This window comes from Salvelinus namaycush, chromosome 7 (genome assembly GCF_016432855.1).
Source record: "Salvelinus namaycush isolate Seneca chromosome 7, SaNama_1.0, whole genome shotgun sequence".
NCBI classification, from domain to species: Eukaryota; Metazoa; Chordata; class Actinopteri; order Salmoniformes; family Salmonidae; genus Salvelinus; species Salvelinus namaycush.
In genome coordinates, this window is record NC_052313.1 from 48,134,298 (window position 1) to 48,160,123 (window position 25,826).

The 25,826-nt window shown below is 44.6% G+C and overlaps 1 protein-coding gene across 2 annotated transcripts in view; it reads right to left on the bottom strand.

The window, feature by feature from the left end:
- Positions 1 to 6,400: 6,400 nt before the first annotated feature.
- LOC120051322 (vang-like protein 1) overlaps positions 6,401 to 25,826 on the bottom strand; it is a 44,126-nt gene continuing 24,700 nt past the window's right edge. Inside the window, exons 4-9 of one of the 2 annotated variants that reach the window (XM_038998141.1) lie at positions 23,271 to 23,702; positions 22,730 to 22,905; positions 11,814 to 11,947; positions 9,756 to 9,903; positions 7,452 to 7,695; positions 6,401 to 7,213 (exon numbers count right to left, since the gene is read on the bottom strand). In XM_038998141.1, the coding sequence (XP_038854069.1) occupies positions 6,953 to 7,213; positions 7,452 to 7,695; positions 9,756 to 9,903; positions 11,814 to 11,947; positions 22,730 to 22,905; positions 23,271 to 23,702 (1,395 nt within the window). In that variant the 3' untranslated portion in view covers positions 6,401 to 6,952. Of the gene's footprint in view, positions 7,214 to 7,451; positions 7,696 to 9,755; positions 9,904 to 11,786; positions 11,948 to 22,729; positions 22,906 to 23,270; positions 23,703 to 25,826 lie in introns of both variants that reach the window. The other variant, XM_038998140.1, reaches the window with a different exon arrangement.

A 25,826-nucleotide genomic window follows, 5' to 3' on the forward strand; every position in this document is an offset into this window, starting at 1 on the left:
CATATGAGTAGCTGGAGGGAGGTGATTTTAAGTGAATCTCTCATTATTCATTTATACCCAGTAACACCGATTCACCCAGAGTGTGTGTGTGTGTGTGTGCGTGCGTGCGTGTGTGTGTTAAAATTGTGTGCGGTTGCAGGGTGGGCTGCCTGTGCTTCCCAGCCTGCATTAGAAGGACTAACGATGTTGCATTATTCAGGACGGTTTGAATAATTCATAGTGAGAAGTGTATAGCCAGAGAGGATGCTGGTCAGGACTCTGGCTGGCAGTGTGAGATCTGACCTCACTATTTATTTATAAAAATATTTATTTTTTCAAACCAGGCAAGTCAGTTAAAAACAATTTCTTATTTACAATGACGACCTACCCCAGTCAAACCCGGACGACACTGGGCCAATTGAGCGCCGCCCTATGGGACTCCCAATCACAGCCAGATGTGACGCAGCCTGGGATTATAGTGACACCTCTTGCACTGATGTAGTGTCTTAGATGCAGTGTCTTAGATGCAGTGTCTTAGATGCAGTGCCTTAGATGCAGTGCCTTAGATGCAGTGCCTTAGATGCAGTGCCTTAGATGCAGTGCCTTAGATGCAGTGCCTTAGATGCAGTGCCTTAGACCGCTGCGCCACTCAGGAGTTACAGTGCCTTCGGAAAGTATTCAGATTCAGTTACGTCATAGCCTTATTCTAAAATTGATTAAATAAAACCAATTCCTCAACAAACTACACACAATACCCCATAATGACAAAGCGAAAACAGGTTTTTAGATATTTTAGCAAATGTATTAAAAATACGAAATCAAATTTCAATCAAATGTATTTATAAAGCCCTTCTTACATCAGCTGATGTCACAAAGTGCTGTACAGAAACCCAGCCTAAAACCCCAAACAGCAACAGCAAAACCCCAAACAGGTGTAGAAGCACTTGCATAAGAAATAGCTTATTTACATTAGTATTCAGCCCCTTTGCTATGAGACTCGAAATTGAGCTCAGGTGCATCCTGTTTCATTGATCATCCTTGAGATGTTTCTACAACTTGATTGGAGTCCACCTGGGGCAAATTCAATTGATTGGACATGATTTGGAAAAGCACACACCTGTTGACAGTGCATATCAGAGCAAAAACCAAGCCATGAGGTCAAAGAAATTGTCCGCAGAGCTCTGAGACAGGATTGTGTCAAGGCACAGATCTGGGAAAGGGTACCAACAGATTTTTGCAGCATTGAAGGTCCCGAAGAACACAGTGGCCTCCATCATTCTTAAATGGAAGATGTTTGGAACCACCAAGAATCTTCCTAGAGCTGGCCACTGCCAAACTGAGCAAACATGGGAGAAGGGCCTTGTTCAGGAAGGTAACCAAGAACCTGATGGTCACTTTGACAGAGCTCTAGAGTTCCTCTGTGGAGATGGGAGAACGCCAAGCGTCACATCTGGAGAAAACCTGGCACCATCCCTACGGTGAAGCATGGTGGTGGTAGCATCATGCTGTGGGGATGTTTTTCAGCGGCAGGGACTGGGAGACTAGTCAGGATCGAGGCAAAGATAAACGGAGCAAAGTACAGAGAGATCCTCAATGAAAACCTGCTCCAGAGCGCTCAGGACCTCAGATTTGGGGAAAAGGTTCACCTTCCAACAGGACAATGACCCTAAGCACACAGCCAAGGCAACGCAGGAGTGGCTTCGGGACAAGTCTCTGAATGTCCTTGAGTGGCCCAGTCAGAGCCCGGACTTGAACCCGATCAAACATCTCTAGAGAGACCTGAAAATAGCTGTGCAGCAACGCTCCCCATCCAACCTGACAGAGCTTGAGAGGATCTGCAGAGAATGGAAAAACTCCCCAAATACAGGCATGCCAAGCTTGTAGCATCATACTCAAAGAGACTTGAGGCTGTAATCGCTGCCAAAGGTGCTTCAACCAAGTACCGAGTAAAGGGTTTGAATACTTATGTAAATGTGATGATTTTTTTTAATTTTTAAGAAATTAACAATTTCAAAACCTGTTTTTGCTTTCTCACAATTTAATCAATTTTAGAATAAGGCTGTAATGTAACAAAATGTGGAAAAAGTCAAGGGGTCTGAATACTTTCCGAAGGCACTGTATGTGCACCTGCCACTATTAGTGCACATTTAACAGCCCAGTGCATTCAAAAATGTGATTTCCTGTGTTTATTATATATTTCCACACGATGAGGTTGGAATAATACCATGACACTGTGAAAATGATGCTATTTTAGTGTAAGCGCTACTTGAAAAGACAAATTGAAATTTCAGCCTGTTTTGGTGGGATGCAGTAAATTATATAGTTAAAGAAGAAGTTGGCCTTTTTTACAACCAAATCTCAATTCATGTAATTGTAATGTTTCAGATTGTTTTGGGTGATTTCACTTGTTTTTTTTTTAGAAATTTACCCCAAGCAACGATTCACTTCATCTTCGTTGTGAAGTACGGGCCTCTAAAAAAGCATGAAGAAATGCTACAAAAACACCCAAATATGTATTTTTTGAAACGCAAATGCTCAGTATAGTGATGCAGGTGTTTAGATATTGTACACATGAAATTGTCATTCCGAACTTCACCCACAACGTTATATTCCATTTTATGCCGTTTCCCTTACCCAGCTGTTCCATTCTCCGTGTAGCCTGCTGCTCGAATGGAAGGAGAGGTAATCGCTCGAGTCGTAACAAAACAGAATATAATGTTGTGGATAAAGTTCTGAATGTTTTTGTAGAATTTGTTCATGTTTTTTCAGAGCCCCCATAGTGCAATGAGGAAGTGAATCGCTGCTTGGTGTAAGTTTCTCAAAAACAAGTGAAATCGCAAAAAAGTGTCTGGACCCTTCGATAACATGGAATTGACATAAAAAAATAGATTTGGTTGTGAAAAAGCAACATTCTCATTTAATAGACCAATAAGAGTTTCTAACCTCTGCCAATAACAGCTCATTTTCCATTTTCCCCTCCCCTCTCAGACTACTCCCAGACAATCCCAGCTAAATTCTTGCTTGAGAAATTGCCCTTTCCTAAGAAGCTATTTTTGTTTCTTTTCGACCATTTTAATTGAAAATAATCAGAGTAAGGTACTTAATTGTTACCCAGAAATGATTTGATATTGTGATAAAAACAGCTGCATTGGACCTTTCAGTATGTATTCCTGATGTGTTTCAGTCAAGCTCCTTGGTCAGGAGAGCTTCGCCAGACTCTGTGAGCACAGGGTAGTACTATAGATCTGCCCTACCCAGAACTGATCTTGTTCAGCAGAGCCCAAAGCCCAAAAGGCCTGGCTCAGAGCAGGCTGTGAGAACAAAATACCACTGATCTCTCCCCTCTGCTTCAGTCGGTCTGCACACAGCCAGGCCAGCACACATCACCAAGTCATTACAAAACCAAACGAGGGAAAGTATGAGAAAAAAAACATTCCATTTAGATGCAAATGCTTCTCATTTCCTCTCCACACTCTGACAATGTATTTCTGTGGCTCCTCTCGAGAGCGAAGGAGAAGCGAGGATTAAACCGGTGATAGATGAGTAGTGACAGGTGGGCCCGCAGCTAGTTTTCGGGGGATGAGGTCGCGTGCGTCGCCGATGCACACATTCATTTACCCACAAGGCTGTGTGGCGCCCCACTGAGAGCCTGACAGCAAGCCAATTACTATGGGCACCATGACAACAACCAGCCAGCCCCAAAATAACCCAAAAAGCTGACATTTGGCTCATATAGCAGGATCAAACTGTTAATGGGCGATGACAGAGCAGAATGTTTAAAATTGGGGTTTGACAGTTAATAGATCATAACAACACACTGTGGTACATGTGGTTAGTCTGGCTACACTGTATTAATTTATAAAGTAGTGGAACTCTAGTCTAGACAATTATACACACTGACAGCTCCTCATTGAGCCTTCACAGAAGAGGCAACAAGTAATGGTCATTTCACTTTCTATCCCTGGGTGACAGTCAATACAAGGGATTTCTTAGTACCAATGGCACTCAATGTGTTACCCACAAACACCACAGGACCACAGACATGCTTAGGATATAGTTGTATGGTACCAAAAAAATATAATTTCAATGGAATGCTTGAAAAAGTATTTCTTAGAGCCAGTTAACAAATGTTCATACAAATGTTTATTTTACACAAATGCCTGTTGTATAGTGAAATTGACACATTGGTTACAATGCGATGTCAGGTCAGTAACAAGCAGAGTTCTACAGTATGGGTGGAACCTGGTTAACCTTTAGCCTGGTCGCAGATCAGTTACTGCCAGGTTCTGCTAACCTGGCAGTAACAGCACAAACAGATCTGTGACCAGGCCAGCAAACCATGACAGAGGTCAATACGCAGGTTAGCATTTATTGGGAAGACTCATGTACTGGAGGCAGCTCTACAGAGTGGTCACAACCTGGCACAGCCACAAAGTCATGATCGTAACCACACCGCTAACCTTAAATTAAGAACAAAAAGCAAATGTTTGTTTTCATGAATTCTTCCCATACTTCAAATTTGGACTTTTCCACTGGCACATCCAGTGGAAATTGCTCAGTTCTGCCAACAGGGCAAGACTAATCCCAATAAAGGTCAACCTGCAGTCAATACAGGGAAGGCTGAGCATGTGATAAGGGAATGGCATATGCACACGCTTAGCTACATAAATACATACAGTGTAAAGACAAGAGGCACAGTCACAGGAGTTGGGGTTCATACAAAGTCCATCAATTATGGGTACAAAAGACTCTGTGCTATAAGTATAAAAATATGTTTGTTTTCATGACGAGAAAACAAAGAGAGTTGCATTTCCAAGTGGCTTTAATGAGCCACATGCTAATCATTAAAAATGGTTTGTCTATAACTGGACACTGCATCATGCGTTTGTTTGTGAATGTGTGAAAATGTGTCAGTACCCATCAACAGTAACCCCTTGCCAGACCAAAGTGACACCTTCTGGTTCGTCTGCCAGGTGGCGCTGACGGACAATTTTGTTTTTTATGAATGACATGCAGAGCTGTAATACCGTGGAGGACCTCTACAAGCCTTAGAAGCCCATTCTACATGGGGATTTTACGTGAATAGGATCCTGATCACCTCAAACAACTCATCCTGGATGGATCTCAATCTGCCACCCACATTCACTAGGGGAGAATATAGGATTCTGATGTTATTAGGGATTTTTATGTTCATCCTTTTTTAATAAGGAACAGATTCAAAGCTATCAGGTCCCCAGATTCACGGCTCAACATGATATCTCGCTTGATGACATTGTAATAGAAGACTAACCAGACGGGTGAGTTACAAGGGAGGCTCCTCTTCACCACCTCATACCGTACTCACCATTTCAAGAGGCGATTAGCTTAATTAACCGCTTAGACCTTAAATGGTAATAGCTACAGAATAGAGTTATGCGTACCGTGTACAAGGTACACAGGCAGATTGAGGCTGTGGTCCAAATCAGTGTCATACATTAGTTGTATCTGTGCATTTTCTCTCGTGAAGTGCTCCATCATGCAAAGTGTGATAGAAGTGAAAGCCTGAACCCTGAGAAGAGATATATGCGGGGCATGAATGTGTTGCTTTATAAAAAGGTAACTGCTAAGTTTCAGCAAATATAAGGTCCTTAATGGACTCATTATCAAAATATGACTAAGCTGGGAAGTGTGAACCTCCCATTTAAAATTGAAAAGTGGAACGAGACAGCAGCACATCTCCAAAACCCATTACAGACGCTGTAAATATTGAGTTACATCAGCAATCAGGATCCTATGGGACTCCTAATATGGGCGACTTTGGGTTTTAAACATTTGAAGAGCTCTGCTTTACAAACCAGCCATGAGTGTATATTGGTATATGGTTCGACCATTCTGAGCCCCCATGTTGACAGCAGTACTTATAACAGAACATAGTCCTGTATGGTACAGAATAACCTTCTGTTACAGAGAGAGAGCTGGCTTGTGGACGAGATGTACAACATGCTGTTGTATTGCGACATCGCACCTGGGAAAGTGCTGCTGTACGCATAAGCCGTACTACAGTACACACTTTGAGGCCTAAAAATATTTTTTTAACAGATCCCTTGGAGATTTAAGGCCTTCAGCCTTGGGGTTAATCATATAAATTGGCATTGAATTCAAATATCTATTTAACAATCACCTATAACAGCTAAAACAAGGGTTTTGTTTACAATCAGAATAACAACGAATGCTACTGATATTCATGTCTTACTCTGTACATCCACAGATCTGGATATAAGGAAATGGGAGGGAGATTGACCCAGTACGCATAGACTTAAACACCATTATATCACAATGTGTTTATACATAATCAATATAGTGTAGAGAACATGTGCATGTAACGCAAAAACATGTAAATTAAGTAGCTATAGTTTCAGAACAGCAGACAGGCCTGAGACGGTTTGTGTTAAAAGATATATTTTGTCCAGAAGTTAAATAGTGGCAGTTCACCATCTGTAGTGGTTTAGCTGAGGGGGAATGAAGGAATGTCCATGGCAACAGTAGTGTCATTTGACTCCTCGGTGAGATGTCCCTCCCCAAAAAAGTCTCCACTTTCTGTCTTGAGTCATGGAATTAAAACAATTCCTCGTCTTGAGCTCTGCATCAGTCTTTGAGGTGGAACAACAGTGTTCATAGATATTGACACATATGCAGTTGCGTGCACACATTGTTCATCTATAGCTTCATCTCCACAGAGTTCAGTTCAATCTTCTGTGTGTGTATGTATGCAAGACAAGTCAAATTCATCACCGGTGTATATCTTTTTTTATATGAACTCAAACCAGGTAAACCATAGATAAAAAGGACAATATTTTCCAACGTGTGTTTAACATATATTCATACATAATATATAAAAAATCCAAAAATAAAATAAAACCGCAAACCCAAAATAAAACTATTTTGAAAACAAACAAAAAAAAAGGTGCGTGGTGGTAAAAACAGTTGTCCAGTTCTACACAGAGGTCTCTGACTGTAGCCGCAGGACAAACTTGTGCGACTTGGGGTCGATGAACTCCTCTGAAAGCTGGATGTAGGGGATCCTTTTGGCCGTCACCACCAGGCTGAAGTCTATGCACTTGAGGAGGAAGATGGCGCCCTCCTTGAGGCCGCTGGTGACCGACGCCTCGCTGACCAGAGTCCACTGCCGGGCCAGCCAGCGTTCGCGGCCGTACTGCAGGGTGGGCCCGGGGGTCAGGTAACTCTCCAGGAAGGCCTATGAGGAGAGGAGTTAGCACTTTCCCAATAACATAATTATTTGTTACTACTATACAAGTAAGGTGCCACTCAAAGGAGTTGGTCAAAACCAGTGGGTGATGTCACCTTAAGTTGGTGGACGGGCTCATTGTAATGGCTGGAATGGAATACTAAACGATTCCATTCCAGCCACTACAATCCGCTCGTCCTCCGATTTCTCCTCCCACCAGCCTCCACCGATCAGAACACTTGGTCACCTTGGGCGTCATGTTGTTGGTGATGCAGAAGGCCAGGTGCTGCTGGATGCTCTCCATGCTGTGGCAGTGCTGCTGCCTGGTGGTGCGGAGGTACTTCTGCAGGGAGCGGGCCATGGAGGGGAAGATGGCCTGGGCGGCCTCGCGCGGGTCCATCACGTCCCCGGGGGCTTTCTTCTGCTGCTGCTGCTCATCCTCCTGCATGCGCTTGACGTGTGTGAAGGCCTCCTCTACCGCCACCACCAGGCTAGGAGGGCACAATGTGGTTGTTCAGCACAATGTGGTTGTTCAGCACAATGTGGTTGTTCAGCACAATGTGGTTGTTCAGCACATATGGAGTGTATACTTCTACTACAGCGGCTTTGGAAACATCTAAAAAGTCTTTACATGGCATAGGAGTAATAAATCAAAAATAATATAGAAATAAAACAAAAACCTGCACTTGTCTTTTCTTACCAGCACTGAATTAGCTGATAACTACAGTACCAGTCAAAAGTTTGGACACACCTACTCATTCAAGGGTTTTTCTTAATTTTTACTATTTTCCACATCGTAGAATAATAGTGAAGACATCAAAACTATGAAATAACACACATGGAATAATGTAGTAATTAAAAAATTGTTCAACAAATAAAAATATATTTTAGATTCTTCAAAATAGCAACCCTTCGTCTTAACGACAGCTTTGCACACTCTTGGCATTCTCTCAACCAGCTTCATGAGGTAGTCACCTGGAATGCATTTCAATTAACAGGTGTGCCTTGTTTAAAGTTCATTTGTGGAATTTCTTTCCTTCTTAATGTGTTTGATCCAATCAGTTGTGTTGTGACAAGGTAGGGGTGGTATACAGAAGATAGCCCTATTTGGTAAAAGAGCGAGTCCATATTATGGCAAGAACAGCTCAATTAAACAAAGCGAAATGACAGTCCATCATTACTTTAAGACATGAAGGTCAGTCAATCCGGAAAATGTCAAGAACTTTGGAAATTTCTTCAAGTGCAGTCGCAAAACCATCAAGCGCAACAATAAAACTGGCTCTCATGAGGACGGCCACAGGAAAGGAAGACCCAGAGTGACCTATGCTGCAGAGGATAAGTTCATTAGAGTTAACAGCCTCAGAAATTGCAGCCCAAATAAATGCTTCACAGAGTTCAAGTAACAGATGCTTCTCAAAATCAACTGTTCAGAGGAGACTGCGTGAACAGGCCTTCGTGGTCAAATTGCTGCAAAGAGACCACTACTAAAGGACACCAATAAGAAGAGGAGACTTGCTTGCATCAAGAAACACGAGCAATGGACATTAGACCGGTGGAAATCTGTCCTTTGGTCTGATGAGTCCAAACTTGAGATTTTTGGTTCAAACCGCTGTGTCTTTGTGAAACGCAGTGTAGGTGAACTCCGCATGTGTGGTTCCGACCGTAAAGCATGGAGGTGGTGTTGTGATGGTGCTTTGCTGGTGACACTGTCTGTGATTTATTAGAATTCAAGGCACACTTAACCAGCATGGCTCCTACAACATTCTGCAGCGATATGCAATCTCATCTGGTTAGCGCTTAGTGGGACTATAATTTGTTTTCAACAGGACAATGACCCAACACACCTCCAGGCTGTGTAAGGACTATTTGACCATGAAGGAGAGTGATGGAGTGCTGCATCAGATGACCTGGACTCCACAATCACCTGACCTCAACCTAATTGAGATGGTTTGGGATGAGATAGACTGCAGAGTGAAGGGAAATCAGCCAACAAGTGCTCAGCATATGTGGGAACTCCTTCAAGACTGTTCGAAAAGCATTACAGGTGAAGCTGGTTGAGAGAATGCCAAGAGTGTGCAAAGCTGTCATCAAGGCATAGGTTGCTACTTTGAAGAATCTAGAATAAATGTTGATTTGTTTAACACTTCTTTTGTTACTACATTATTCCATGTGTTATTTCATAGTTTAGATGTCTTCACTATTATTCTACAATGTAGAAAATAGCACAAATAAAGAAAAACTCTTGAATGAGTAGGTGTCTCCAAACTTTTTACTGGTACTTTATTTAGGGAAAACGTTCTTACTACAACTGTCTTTCACCTAGCTATCTTAAGATTAATGCACTAATTACAAGTTGCTCTGGATAAGAATGTCTGCTTAGTGATTCAAATGTAATCTAATATCAAACCAAAGAGATGAGACATACTTTAGTATCTGTTTGCTTGGTAAGTCCAAACGGCTCCTTTACCACAAATACGTACAAAAACAATCCCCATGTGTCCTTCCATTCATTTATCAAACAGTCGAAAACCCCCCCAAACCTGTCTCTCACCGGGCCTTGCGTTTGCGGACGCGTCTCTCGTGCTCCGCCTCCTCGTAGTACAGCTCGTTGTGATTGGTATCTCGGCGGCGGGCGGCAGCGGCAATCATAGCCCGAGACTGGGAGTGGGCCAATCCAGTCGCTGCGTTGTTCCCAGGGCCTAGGGAGGCAGACAACAGAGGGATGTTAGGTTAATACAGGTGTTCATTATTTCCATTGATACAGAATCTTGCAAAGTCAGAGTGTCAAGATATCTCCACACTAACAAACATGCCCTATACTCAGCGTAAGACAGACATATAGACACTTCTTAAAAAAAACACTTCTTTGCGTCTTTGAATAGTAGTAAAACCTAAAATCATAAAGGACGGAACACTGTAGTCATCAACAAAAATCTGTATAGTTGAAAATGCATGTTCCAAGTTCAAACCACCACACCCACGCAGCCACTGTTTAACATTCAGTTATTCCGGGTTCTCTGCTACTCTGCCTCTCTGTGTCTTTGGGCGGTGCTGAGTGTCCGTCTTAATAAACTTCCCAGGCCAACTTCAAAAGTTGAATGTCATGCGCATGTCATTATGAGAGTGTTAATATGCAAGAGAGCGACTGCTCATGTTAATAGGGGCTAAGAGAGGGCTGGAGCTGCTGCAGTATTAATGTAGGGTAGGCTAGCGGTTCGGGACGGGAGAATTTCATTATATATCCATGCCCTATTTCTCCAGTCTGAGAAACGGCAGCCACGTTTGCACTGCCAGTCAGGTCATGAAACTGTCAACTTACCAACCCAAAAGAGAGATTTTTTGTTGGGGGGTTAATACCATGAAGAAGAATTACCTAGTGATCAAAAGAACACAGTTTGCTTGATATAAAGGAGAGAGCCCTGTGGGTCTGTACATGTGCATTTCAGTATAAAATATAATACTGAAAAGCTAAACATTGGGAATTAAGGGTGGCTGTCTATGAGTATCATGATTCATTTCAGCAAAGCCATGTCTCCTGCCAACTCATCTGAAGTGTGTGTTCTAACAGCCTCTACCATGCTTAGTGGTTAGGTGATGGATCTTGGTCATGGATAATGGAGGGAGGATAGTCTCTCTCCCAGACTTCCCTATGTTACCGTCCCTGCTGCAGTTACTATGATGACACTCCCCAGAGACCAGCTCCTCAATGAGGAGAACGAGAGGAGAGCGACAGAGTGGGCAGTATAGCTATTGATTTAACACTGCTGGCTGTCTCATCTCTGAGCGCTACTGGAGGGTGGAGGGAGGGATGGAGAGGAGGGAGGAAGAGAGCGAGAGCGAGAGCGAGAGAGAGAGAGAGAGAGAGAGAGAGAGAGAGAGAGAGAGAGAGAGAGGCAATGAGCGAGAGAAGCAGAGAGAGAACAAGGGGGCGGGGTGGAGGTGCGGTACACTTATGGGGAACACGGAGAAGGAGATTTCTTGAGTACTCATGATGCATCTTCACTTCAAAACTAAACATGTTCAAACAAACACATTTATTTAATTTCCCTCTCTCCAGATATCCTATAAGATTTCGCTCTTGCCCAGAGCTGACTACAAATTCAACAAATTATTATTCCATATCAGAAACAGTCAAAGCAAATGTTCAGCTAAAAGGTGAAAATGTATAACATTAGTAAATAGAAGCAGCGATAAATAGTCACAAGGTCAACGTCAATAGTGACATCACATGCTTTGGGTGTGGCCTACACAAGTGAGTTAAATCATTTCACAGCTGTGTCTCTAAACCAATGAGGCATGCCGATTAAAGTGGTGTGCAAGGGGATTGGTTTGGTGTGCAGCTCTAGTGAGAGAGGCGGGTTAGTCAGTGAGTTCAGACAGTGCTCAGAGATGCAGGGTTTTAGTGAGAGAGTTATTCTAGAGAACTATTGAACTTACTGTCCAAAAGGTAAGATTTCAGTTTAGCTTTAAAGACCTCTGGGTGTTAGAGAGCAACCGAGGAGAGGAGAGAGTCAAACATCAAGCTCAAAGGACAGATAAGAGAACATGTATAGATAAACCCAAGGAGTCTCCATGCACTCACCAGTAGCGGGGGTTGCCGGGAACTCACCATCCACATTATAGACCTTGAGGCCGGCCAGGTGCTTAGCGGCCCGGGACTTAGAGGCGGTGAGCAGGGCCGGGTTGTGGACAGAGAAGTCCCTGTAGTAGTTCTCTATGATGGCCAATGCTGCCCGCTGAATACTGCGCACACACACAGACGAAGAATAATGAGAATTTGAGATTTACTTGGAACCTGGACATAGAAGTTTTTAAAAATATGCTAATAATCAGCTAATAAAATCCACGACTATAAAAAAAATATCAATAACATAAAATGAATAATGCATGTCTCAGTTAAATAAACCGTGAAAAAAATATATACACACAATCGATAAAAACAGGAAAACCAGACGCTGCAAGGTCTTACACTGAGGGGAGAAGATGGGGGTGACACACGCACACACATATACATACATATACATATATACATATATATATATATATATATATACACACACTCAGCAAAAAAAGAAACGTCCTCTCACTGTCAACTGCGTAAATATTTGTATGAATATAACAAGATTCAACAACTGAGACAAACTGAACAAGTTCCAGACACATGTGACTAACAGAAATGGAATAATGTGTCCCTGAATAAAGGGGGGATCAAAATCAAAAGTAACAGTCAGTATTTGGTGTGGCCATCAGCTGCATTAAGTACTGCAGTGCATCTCCTCCTCATGGACTGCACCAGATTTGCTGTGAGATGTTACCCCACTCTTCCACCAAGGCACCTGCAAGTTCCCAGACATTTCTGGGGGGAATGGCCCTAGCCCTCACCCTCCAATCCAACAGGTCCCAGACGTGCTCAATGGGATTGAGATCCGGGCTCTTCGCTGGCCATGGCAGAACACGGACATTCCTGTCTTGCAGGAAATCACGCACAGAACAAGCAGTACGGCTGGTGGCATTGTCATGCTGGTGGGTCATGTCAGGATGAGCCTGCAGGAAGGGTACCACATGAGAGAGGATGTCATCAGTTTGCGGACAGTTTGAGTACTGATGGAGGGATTGTGCGTTCCTGGTGTAACTCGGGCAGTTGTTGTTGCCATCCTGTACCCGTCCTGCAGGTATGATGTTCGGATGTACCGATCCTGTGCAGGTGTTGTTACACGTGGGCTGCCACTGCGAGGACGATCAGCTGTCCGTCCTGTCTCCCTGTAGCGCCGTCTTAGACGTCTCACAGTACGGACATTGCAATGTATTGCCCTGGCCACATCTGCAGTCCTCATGCCTCCTTGTAGCATGCCTAAGGCACGTTCACGCAGATGAGCAGGGATCCTGGGCATCTTTCTTTTAGTGTTTTTCAGAGTCAGTAGAAAGGCCTCTTTAGTGTCCTAAGTTTTCATAACTGTGATTCATAACTTAATTGTCTGTAAGCTGTTAGTGTCTTAACGACCGTTCCACAGGTGCATGTTCATTAATTGTTTAAGGTTCATTGAACAAGCATGGAAAACCGTGTTTAAACCCTTTACAAATGAAGATCTGTGAAGTTACTTGGATTTTTACAAATTATCTTTGAAAGACAGGGTCCTGAAAAAGGGTCCTGAAAAAAGGATGTTTATTTTTTCCCTTGAGATAGAGATCTATATATCTGTGTGTGTTTGTGTGTGTGTGAGAGTGTGAGAGAGACTGTTACTTTGAACCATCATGTTATCATTACCCGCCCCCCTGAACACAGGGCCATATCCCTGCTGCCTAGGCTCTGTCAAATAAAACCAGAACAGAACCTCACAGCGCTGCTGGGAGAGAGGCGCTGAGGTAGAGAGAGAGACTACTTCCTATTGCTGCTGCAGCATGGACGTCATGTCCCGGCACAACATGCCATGTCTTGCCTCTCAAAGACAGCAATATTTCACCAGTTGAGACTTTTCATATGTGTTCTATTCTTGTGCTTCAGCAATTCATTACGTAGCAACCGAGTATGGCCTGAACCCATCTCTAAGCCATTGGCTATGTAGACATGTAGTCAAGTGATCAATGTACCAGTGCTGATTAGCCAGCTACACAATACCAATTCATTAAGCATGTGTATCCATTTTGTTTACGTGCCTTTACACAGGTCCAGGTTGACCGTTAGGGTTTTGATCTAGAAATGCCAGGGATAATTTTCTGCTGTAGCTTATTGTAGCCTACTGATCCAATCAAGCCCTGTTAGTACGCTGCTGAGACACAGTCAGACCCCAGTTCCTCTGCGTTGTAACTGCATTCGGCCCACTGAGAGCAGCAGCAGATGCAAGCAGCTTTTCACAGGCCTACAGCAGTACAGGGTCAATCCTCACGGCTCAACTGACTAGTCTACAGTTCCCTCGCTCTAGAAAAACTATCCCCCCCTCTTATTTGACACTGAATCCTGTCTCAATGCTATTCAATTCAAAGGGCTCTCTCTTCCTTTACATCTTTCTCTCCTCCCCTCCCCTTCTCCTCCCTTCCCCTTCTCCTCCCTTCCCCTCTCCTCACCTCCACTCTCCTCCTCCCATACATTCCCCTTCTCCACCCCTCTCCTCCTCCCCTTCTCCTCCCCTCCCCTCCCTTCCCTTCCCCTTCTCCACCCCTCTCCTCCTCACCCTTCTCCTCCCCTCCCCTCCCTTCCCTTCCCCTTCTCCACCCCTCTCCTCCTCACCCTTCTCCTCCCCTTCTCCTCCCTTCCCTCCCTCCCTTCCCCTCCTCCTCCTCCTCCCTTCCCCTCCTCCTCGGGGCTTGTGTCATTTGTTAAGAAGAGCGGGGCGCTAACTTAACTGTTGCAGACAGAGTCAGGGAGGACCACGTGCTTCCTATTTCCCCCCGGGGCAGCCAGGAAGCACACTGAGCCTACTGTCCCCCTCCGTAGACAGACACAGTCCTCTCTACTAACCTCTCCTCCTAGTCCCCTATTCATACTACACCATGAGAAAGGTTTACTGCTGTGTACCATTCCACATGTAAGCGTAAGTAGGAGAGAGAGAGTGAGGAGAAGGAGAGAGAAATAGTCATCACATGGGACGTCCTAACAACAGTGACATGGAGGGGGAGGGGGAGAGGTATGCAACTTTACACACCTAGTGCTGACGCAGGGGAAATGTCAGGCTAAGTGACAGGACATTATGGATATATACTCTCCCTCATCGCAGTGCAGTATAATATATATATAAATAAACACACACACACACACACACACATATAAAGGTGAAGTCGGAAGTTTACATACACCTTAGCCAAATACATTTAAACTCAGTTTTTCACAATTCCTGACATTTAATCCTAGTAAAAATGCCCCGTCTTAGGTCAGTTATGATCACCACTTGATTTTAAGAATGTGAAATGTCAGAATAATAGTAGAGAGAATGATTGATTTATTTCAGCTTTTATTTCTTTCATCACATTCCCAGTGGGTCAGACATTTACATACACTCAATTGGTATTTGGTAGCATTGCCTTTAAATTGTGTAACTTGGGTCAAATGTTTCAGGTAGCCTTCCACAAGCTTCCCACAATAATTTGGGTGAATTTTGGCCCATTCCTCCAGACAGAGCTGGTGTAACTGAGTCAGGTTTGTAGGTCTCCTTGCTCACACACACTTTTTCAGTTCTGCTCACAAATGTTATATAGGATTGAGGTCAGGGCTTTGTGATGGCCACTCCAATACCTTGACTTTGTTGTTCTTAAGCCATTTTGCCACAACTTTGGAAGTATGCTTGGGGTCATTGTCCATTTGGAAGACCCATTTGCGACCAAGCTTTAACTTCCTGACTGATGTCTTGAGATGTTGCTTCAATATATCCACATCATTTTCCTCCCTCATGATGCCATCTATTTTGTGAAGTGCACCAGTCCCTCCTGCAGCAAAGCAACCCCACAACATGATGCTGCCACCCCCGCGCTTCACGGTTGGGATGGTGTTCATCGGCTTGCAAGCCTCCCCCTTTTTTCCTCCAAACATAACGATGGTCGTTATGGCCAAACAGTTCTATTTGTGTTTCATCAGACCAGAGGACATTTCTCCAAAAAGTACGATCTTTGTCCCCATGTGCAGTTGCAAACCGTAGTCTGGCTTTTTTATGGCGGTTTTGGAACAGTGGCTTCTTCCAGGCTGAGCGGCCTTTCAGGTTATGTCGATATAGGACTCATTTTACTGTGGATTTACTGTGGATATAGATAGGTTTCCTCCAGCATCTTCACAAGGTCCTTTGCTGTTGTTCTGGGATTGATTGGCACTTTTTGCACCAAAGTACGTTAATCTCTAGGAGACAGAATGCTTCTCCTTCCTGAGCGGTATGACGGCAGCGTTGTCCCATGGTGTTTATACTTGCGTACTATTGTTTGTACAGATGAACGTGGTACCTTCAGGCATTTGGAAATTGCTCCCAAGGATGAACCAGACTTGTGGAGGTCTACAATTTTATTCTGAGGTCTTGGCTGATTTATTTTCATTTTCCCATGATGTCAAGCAAAGAGGCATCGAGTTTGAAGGTAGGCCTTGAAATACATCCACAGGTACACCCCCAATTGACTCAAATGATGTCAATTAGCTTATCAGAAGCCATGACATAATTTTCTGGAATATTCCAAGCTGTTTAAAGACACAGTCAACTTAGTGTATGTAAACTTCTGACCCACTGGAATTGTGATGCAGTGAATTATAAGTGAAATAATCTGTCTGTAAACAATTGTTCGAAAAATGACTTGTGTCATGCACACAGTAGATGTCCTAACCGACTTACCAAAACTATAGTTTGTTAACAAGAAATTTGTGGAGTGGTTGAAAAACGAGTTTTAATGACTCCAACCTAGATGTATGTAAACTTCCGACTTCAACTGTATATACACACACACACACACAGTTGCCTCAGAAAGTATTCAGAACCCTTCACTTTTTCCACATTTTGTTGTGTCACAGCCTGAATTTAAAATGGATACTATTTCGATTGTGTGCCACTGATCTACACACAACACAATGTCAAATTGGAATTTGTTTTTATAAATGTTTACAAAATTGCAGATTTTTTTAACGATTACCCCATATCTGTACCACACATTCAATTATCTGTAAGGTCCCTACAATACAAAAATATCCCTTTGAGCATGGTGAAGTTATTAATTATGCTTTGGATGGTGTATCAATACACCCTGTCACTACAATGATACAGGCATCCTTCCTAAATGAGTTGCTGTAGATGAAGGAAACTGCTCAGGGATTTTACCATGCGGCCAATGGTGATTTTAAAACAGTTACTGAGTTTAATGGCTGTGATACGAGAAAACTGAGGATGGATCAACAACATTGTAGTTACTCCACAATACTAACCTAAATGACAGAGTGAAAAGGAGGAAGTCTGTACAGAATAAAAAATATTCCAAAACATGCATCTGGTTTCCAATAAGGCACTAAAGTAATACTGCAAAAACTTGGCAAAGAAATTAACTTTTTGTTGGGAATACAAAGTGTTATGTTTGTGGCAAATCCAACAGAAATCATATTTTCAAGCATGGTGATGGCTGCATCATGTTATGGATATGCTTGTCATCAGCAAGGACTAGGGAGTCTTTTCAGGATAAAAAGAAACAGAATAGAGCTAAACACAGACAAAGTCCTAGAGGAAAACCTGGTTCAGTCTGCTTTCTAACAGACACTGAGACAAATTCACCTTTCAGCAGGACAATAACCTAAAACTCAAGGCCAAATATACACTGGAGTTGCATTGAATGTTCCTGAGTGGCTTTGTTACAGTTGACTTAAATCTACGGCAAGACTTGAAAATGGCTGTCTAGCAATGATCATCAACCACCTTGACAGAGCTTGAAGAGTTTCAAAAATAATAAACATGGGCAAATATTGTATAATCCAGGTGTGGAAAGCTCTTAGACTTACCCAGAAAGACTCACAGCTGTAATTACTGCCAAAGGTATTGACTCAGGGGGTTGAACACTTACGCAATCAAGTTAATGTTTTATTTTTCTTCCACTTTGACATGAGTTTTTTGTATTGATAAAAAAAAAGACAAATCCCAATTGTAACACAAAAAAAAGGTGGAAAATGTCAAGGCATGTGAACACTTTGTCTGTCTGTGTGTGTGTGTGTGTGTGTGTGTACACACAGTTGAAGTCGGAAGTTTACATACACTTAGGTTGGAGTCATTAAAAGTTGTTTTTCAACCACTCCACAAATTTCTTGTTAACAAACTATAGTTTTGGCAAGTCGGTTAGGACATCTACTTTGTGCATGACAAGTCATTTTTCCAACAATTGTTTACAGACAGATTATTTCACTTATAATTCACTGTATCACAATTCCAGTGGGTCAGAAGTTTACATACACTAAGTTGAGTGTGCCTTTAAACAGCTTGGAAAATTCCAGAAAAAAATGTCATGGTTTTAGAAGCTTCTGATAAGCTAATTGACATCATTTGAGTCAATTGGGGGTGTACCTGTGGATGTATTTCAAGGCCTACCTTCAAACGTAGGGCCTCTTTGCTTGACATCATGGGAAAATCTAAAGAAATCAGCCAAGATCAACAAAAAACATTGTAGACCTCCACAAGTCTGGTTCATCCTTGGGAGCAATTTCCAAACTTATGAAGGTACCATGTTCATCTGTACAAACAATAGTACGCAAGTATAAACACCATGAGACCACGCAGCCGTCATACCACTCAGTAAGGAGTCTCTTTCTGTCTCCTAGAGATGAACGTATTTTGGTGCGAAAAGTGCAAATCAATCCCAGAACAACAGCAAAGGACCTTGTGAAGATGCTGGAGGAAACTGGTACAAAAGTATCTATATCCACGGTAAAACGAGTCCTATATCGACATAACCTGAAAGGCCGCTCAGCAAGGAAAAATCCACTGCTCCAAAACCGCCATAAAAAAGCCAGACTACGGTTTGCAACTGCACATGGGTACAAAGATTTTACTTTTAGGAGAAATGTCCTCTGGTCTGATGAAACACAAATAGAACTGTTTGGACATAATGACCATTGTTATGTTTGGAGGAAAAAGGGGGAGGCTTGCAAGCCAAAGAACACCATCCCAACCGTGAAGTACAGGGGTGGCAGCATCATGTTGTGGGGGTGCTTTGTTGTGGAGGGACTGGTGCACTTCACAAAATAGATGGAATCCTGAGGGAGGAAAATGATGTGGATATATTGAAGCAACATCTCAAGACATCAGTCAGGAAGTTAAAGCTTGGTCGCAAATGGGTCTTCCAAATGGACAATGACCCCAAGCATACTTCCAAAGGTGTGGCAAAATGGCTTAAGAACAACAAAGTCAAGGTATTGGAGTGGCCATCACAAAGCCCTGACCTCAATCCTATATAAAATTTGTGGGCAGAACTGAAAAAGCGTGTGCGAGCAAGGAGCCCTACAAACCTGACTCAGTTACACCAGCTCTGTCAGGAGGAATGGGCCAAAATTCACCCAAATTATTGTGGGAAGCTTGTGGAAGGCTACCTGAAACATTTGACCCAAGTTAAACAATTTAAAGGCAATGCTACCAAATACCAATTGAGTGTTTGTAAACTTCTGACCCACTGGGAATGTGATGAAAGAAATAAAAGCTGAAATAAATCACTCTCTCTACTATTATTCTGACATTTCACATTCTTAAAATAAAGTGGTGATCCTAACTGACCCAAGACAGGGCATTTTTACTTTGATTAAATGTCAGGAATTGTGAAAGCCAAATACATTTAAATTCAGTTTAAGGTGTATGTAAACTTCCGACTTCAACTGTATATGTTATAAAGCAGCTTTACCACTGCAGGGTGTATTGTATAGGTTAGCAGCAGCTATGTGTCCCCTATAGAGGGATTAAAGCCTGGGATTCATCTCAGAGTGGTGCTGGATATCCCATAAGACTGATAGAGAAAACCACCATGGCAGGATGAAGAGTGTCAGTGGATGTGAACATATGGAGGAGACAGGTGGGTTCACAAACCCACAACTACGATGTCAAATACATGTATGTATAAACATATTGCTGGTATGGTACACAGACAGACAGACACACCGCTGGTATGGTACACAGACAGACCGCTGGTATGGTACACAGACACACCGCTGGTATGGTACACAGACACACCGCTGGTATGGTACACAGACACACCGCTGGTATGGTACACAGACAGACAGACACACCGCTGGTATGGTACACAGTCAGACCGCTGGTATGGTACACAGTCAGACCGCTGGTATGGTACACAGTCAGACCGCTGGTATGGTACACAGACAGACCGCTGGTATGGTACACAGACAGACCGCTGGTATGGTACACAGACAGACCGCTGGTATGGTACACAGTCAGACCGCTGGTATGGTACACAGACACACCGCTGGTATGGTACACAGACACACCGCTGGTATGGTACACAGACACACCGCTGGTATGGTACACAGACACACCGCTGGTATGGTACACAGTCAGACCGCTGGTATGGTACACAGTCAGACCGCTGGTATGGTACACAGTCAGACCGCTGGTATGGTACACAGTCAGACCGCTGGTATGGTACACAGTCAGACCGCTGGTATGGTACACAGTCAGACCGCTGGTATGGTACACAGTCAGACCGCTGGTATGGTACACAGTCAGACCGCTGGTATGGTACACAGTCAGACCGCTGGTATGGTACACAGACACACCGCTGGTATGGTACACAGACACACCGCTGGTATGGTACACAGACACACCGCTGGTATGGTACACAGACACACCGCTGGTATGGTACACAGTCAGACCGCTGGTATGGTACACAGTCACACCGCTGGTATGGTACACAGTCAGACCGCTGGTATGGTACACAGACACACCGCTGGTATGGTACACAGACACACCGCTGGTATGGTACACAGACACACCGCTGGTATGGTACACAGACACACCGCTGGTATGGTACACAGACACACCGCTGGTATGGTACACAGACACACCGCTGGTATGGTACACAGACACACCGCTGGTATGGTACACAGTCAGACCGCTGGTATGGTACACAGTCAGACCGCTGGTATGGTACACAGACACACCGCTGGTATGGTACACAGACACACCGCTGGTATGGTACACAGTCACACCGCTGGTATGGTACACAGTCAGACCGCTGGTATGGTACACAGTCAGACCGCTGGTATGGTACACAGTCAGACCGCTGGTATGGTACACAGACAGACCGCTGGTATGGTACACAGACAGACCGCTGGTATGGTACACAGACAGACCGCTGGTATGGTACACAGACAGACCGCTTTTAAATACACTTAAAGCTATAATACTCCTGGGTTGGCACACAGGAAAACCCAAACCACTTTGTACGCCACATTAATCTATACATACTGTATGAAGACGTTTCGTCAGACACACACAATTGTGCATTAGCACAAAACAAGTACAAACTACTAAACCAACTTCCTAAAGCTTTAACAAAACTACATACACCCATTGTGATGAAGGCAGCACTTTGAGCAGTCAGGGTCTCTGGTGCTCGGTACTTTGATCAATTATTAAACTACAGCAGAGAGAGGAGACAAACAAATAAAGCCCAAACACTGGCCTAGATATGAGCCTCGGTTGCCTGTGGCTCTTCTCTACCGTAAGTAGCGACTTGTTATGTTAGGCCACACTGGAGATAGGGGACAGAATGAGGAGAATACAAGGATTCTTGCAGAGGTGAATCTCTGGTAATGTTGGTGTTAGGATCTTGAGCACTTCCTCAGGCTTCTTCTGGCCTGAGATTGGCATCAAAGAATGGCCAGGTCAGAAGAACAGGCCTCCAGACCAGACAGCCTGCCTGCCAGACACACAGACAGCCTTCCTGCCAGACACACAGACTGCCTGCCTGCCAGACACACAGACTGCCTGCCTGCCAAACACACAGAAAGCCTGCCTGCCAGACACACAGAAAGCCTGCCTGCCAGACACACAGAAAGCCTGCCTGCCAGACACACAGAAAGCCTGCCAGACACACCAACAGCCTGCCTGCCAGACACACCAACAGCCTGCCTGCCAGACACACCAACAGCCTGCCTGCCAGACACACCAACAGCCTGCCTGCCAGACACACCAACAGCCTGCCTGCCAGACACACCAACAGCCTGCCTTCCTGCACAGAGGAATGTCCTCACCGGTTTCCTGGGAGTGGAGGAGGACAAGCCTGGGAAAATTTCTGGAAACACACCCAGTCTCCCCTGGAACCTGAGAACCTGTGTATGTGTGTACAAAAGTGTGTGTGGTATGACTCTTCTCTGACCAGATGCTCAGTGTGGCCTGTAGGGAGCACTAATTAGCTGTTTGTTTACAAGTGCATACAGACAGAGAGAGTGCTGCTGCGTTGGCCAGCTGAGGAAAATAGCAAGGCGCTTTATGAGCAACAACAGCCCCAGGGCAGCCTCTAACAACACTAGTGAAGCAGAGACTAAAGCACTTTACATGTCCATCATCTGTCACTGTACTGAGGTAGACAAAGGTGAACCAGAGAGCCCCAGCATAATACAAACATATGTTTGAGGCCCTCACAAAAGGGGATATGAGAGAGCGAGAGAGAGAGCACGCCATGGACTGTGAAATGACCATGTATACAATTATGATGCCATTTGACAGTCTTACTATATCTTTCAGCAACTCGTCATGAGGTAAAACGTCTTCCTGGTACAGTCAGACGGCACATCAAAAGGACAAAGTCACTACAGACCAGGTTCTTCTAGTCTGAGCTGTTCTCTCTGGCTTAATACTTTTATTACTCACACACACACTCATGAGATTCTTACTCACACTTCTTACTTGCTGGCTTTTCTCTGCACTCTCTCTCTTTCTTTCCCCTCAGCCTTCTCTACCCACTGAATTGTCCCGTCTTACTTTCAAGGACTTTTCTCCTCTCGCATCCTCCCCCTCTCCGTTCTCCCACATCAGTCTCCCTTCCCCTGCCCCCTCTCAATCTCCCTCCGCGTCTCACCTGAGCTGGCCCAGGTTGTAGTGGCGTGTCTCTCCGTCGGTGGAGCGCGTGACGCAGACAGAGAAGGCGGGCTGCAGCTGCCTGAGCTCCAGCAGAACGATGGCCAGGTAGTGGATGAAGAGCAGAGCGTCTACTAGAGATACAGCGTACTGCACGATGCCCTGGTAGTTCTCATCCTGGGAACAACAGACAACCCAGCATGTCAACACACTACATAGGTACACACCAGTGGAGGCCGCTGAGGGAGGACGGCTCATAATAATAGCTGGAACGGAGCGAATGGAATGGAATGGCATCAAACACATAGAATCCATGTGTTATATAACATTCCACTTATTCCGCTCCAGCCATTATCACGAGCCCGTCCTCCCCAGTTAAGGTGCCACCAACCTCCTACACACACATTCATGACAAGAGATTTACACAGATGAAAGCAATGACGTACAAACGGAATACTTGAAGAGGCAGAGGTGGTGAACAGTAATTAGACGCGTTACAAACATTGATTGTGAGTGTGAGTCTCGCTCTCTCCCTGCTTTACCTGTGAGTCCATTATCCTCACGCCGTAGAACAGCCAGTAGGACACGACGAACAGCAGCACCAGCACGGCCAGCAGCGCTCTGAACACAAACACCCGGGGAAGGCCGGCGCGCGGAGCCCGGAAGAACAGTGCCCAAACGGCCAACAGCAGTATCAACAATTTAAACGCCACGGAAATAAAGAGGCCCTCGCAGGCCGTGCCGCACACCAGGAGCTTGTCAGGCCAGAGGAGGTGGGGGAGAGCCAGGAAGGCCAGGGGAGTGAGGAAGACCAGCAGGCCCAGAACCACAGCCAGGGTCAGGCTAAAGTACCGCCGGCAGTCCAGGCCCACGCTGTCCTCCAGGTCCTTGGTGATCCGGACAATGTCCTCTTGGGACAGGCTGTGTTCCGACGTCCCCGTGACGGCCGTGGTGGTCTCGCCCCAGTTGTCATCCTGGGAGGGAGGGAGGGAGGGAGGGAGGGAGGGAGGGAGGGAGGGAGGGAGGGAGGGAGGGAGGGAGAAAGAGAAGAGTCCGTGTTAAATACTGATGATGTTACTACTGGAGTCAAATTTATTAGTGACAGGAAAAGTTATAAATCTGGCAAGTCAGGCCGGAATTTTCTACTCTAGGCTCATTTCCATAGACAGCTTAAAAGCTGTGCTCATTTCCGTTCAAAAGTCAACCAGGGAGGGGAGGACGAGCAAACAAAGAGTTACAGAACGAGGGAGAGAAAGACAGGAAATGGAAAAAGAAAAAAGCGAATGGAGTGACTGCCAACTGGGGTACGCGAGGCGAGGCGCTGACGTCTGTGTTTTCTAGCAACCACAGATAATAAAGGTCATTTGTGGCTGGCGAGAGCTACTAAAAACAACACAGATAAGAGCCTTTATAACACTGTTCCAACACATGCCCACAGTGTAGCCTGCTAACTGAGCTGCCAGGGAGGGCTGCCCAATAGAAACCAACGGGGAGACTGGACAGACAGACCATCTAGATGCTCTTTCCCTCATTCCCGAACGACAACAGATGGAGCCTGATTTGATTTCCTCAGCAGAGGACTCCAATTTGAAATCAGCAGGCAGCTAAAAATAGCACAGAGGGGAGAAAAAGGGAATTCATATAGGATGCATTTACCATCCATCTGAGATAGGGGACTGCACAGTGTGTGTGTGGGGGTGGGGTCTCTTTGTCCCATGGCCCTGGTATTTAAAAAGGACGGGCAGGAGGAGGCAGAACAATAGAAGGCCAAGCTTCAGTGACACTCTATCCCAGTCGGAAAGATGCAGCAGCCACAGTTAATATCCCACTGTAATCAGGCCAGCTCGTACTGCAGTGTCCAGAGACAAACTACATTTAGTTAAATGTTGCTGTTGTGGGTTCAATACATTAGAAGTGTGTTTGATGTCCCTATCCCAAGCCACTTACAGACAACACGCCATGGTTATTACACTGTGTTCAACTTCAAAGGAGGTCAGATTTGAATGAAGTCAGAGAGAACCAAGTAACGCATAAAAAATCTATTTGTATTTGTCACATGCGCTGAATACAACAGTGGAAATGCTTACTTATAAGCCCTTAATATCAACAATGCAGTTAAGAAAAATACCAACATTTTAAAAAAAAGAGCAGCAATAAAATAACAATAACGAGGCTATATACAGGGGGTACTGGTACAGAATCAATGTCCCGGGGCACCGGTTAGTCGAGGTAATATGTACATGTAGGTAGAGTTATTAAAGTGACTATGCATAGATAATAACAGAGAGTAGCAGCAGCGTAAAAGAGGGGGGGTGGGCAAATAGTCTGGGTAGCCATTTGATTAGATGTTCAGGAGTCTTATGGCTTGGGGGTAGAATCTGTTTAGAAGCCTCTTGGCCCTAGACTTGGTGCTCCAGGTACCGCGTGCCGTGCGGTAGCAGAGAGAACAGTCTATGACTAGGGTGGCTGGAGTCTTTGACTATTTTTTGGGCTTTCCTCTGACACCGCCTGGTATAGAGGTCCTGGATGGCAGGAAGCTTAGCCCTAGTGATGTACTGGACCGTACGCACTACCCTCTGTAGTGCCTTGCGGTCGGAGGCCGAGCAGTTGCCATACCAGGCAGTGATGCAACCCGTCAGGATGCTCTCGATGGTGCAGCTGTGGAAGCTTTTGAGTATCTGAGGACCCATGCCAAATCTTTTCAGTCTCCTGAGGGGGAGAAGATTTTGTCGTGCCCTCTTCACGACTGTCTTGGTGTGCTTGGACCATGTTAGTTTGTTGGTGATGTGTACGCAATAGAAACTACACCTCTGTCGCTCCTCTGTTCCTACAGGCTGAATTCCAAGCTGTGGGTCCATCCTTTTAGTAATGAATCCTCTCATATCATTAATTTCTGCCAATTCAAGCAGTCCAAGGGAGGGGTTGACGACACACAGTCAAATGTCCAAGTTCTTATCTGAAACAGTAAAACTGACCCACCTAACGGATAACATTCCTGATACAATCCTGACTGATAACACAACCTAACGGTCGTAAATAGCCATTAGTCTAGTCAGTCTGGCCTCCAGAGAATAATCGTTATAATGGACCAATGGGGG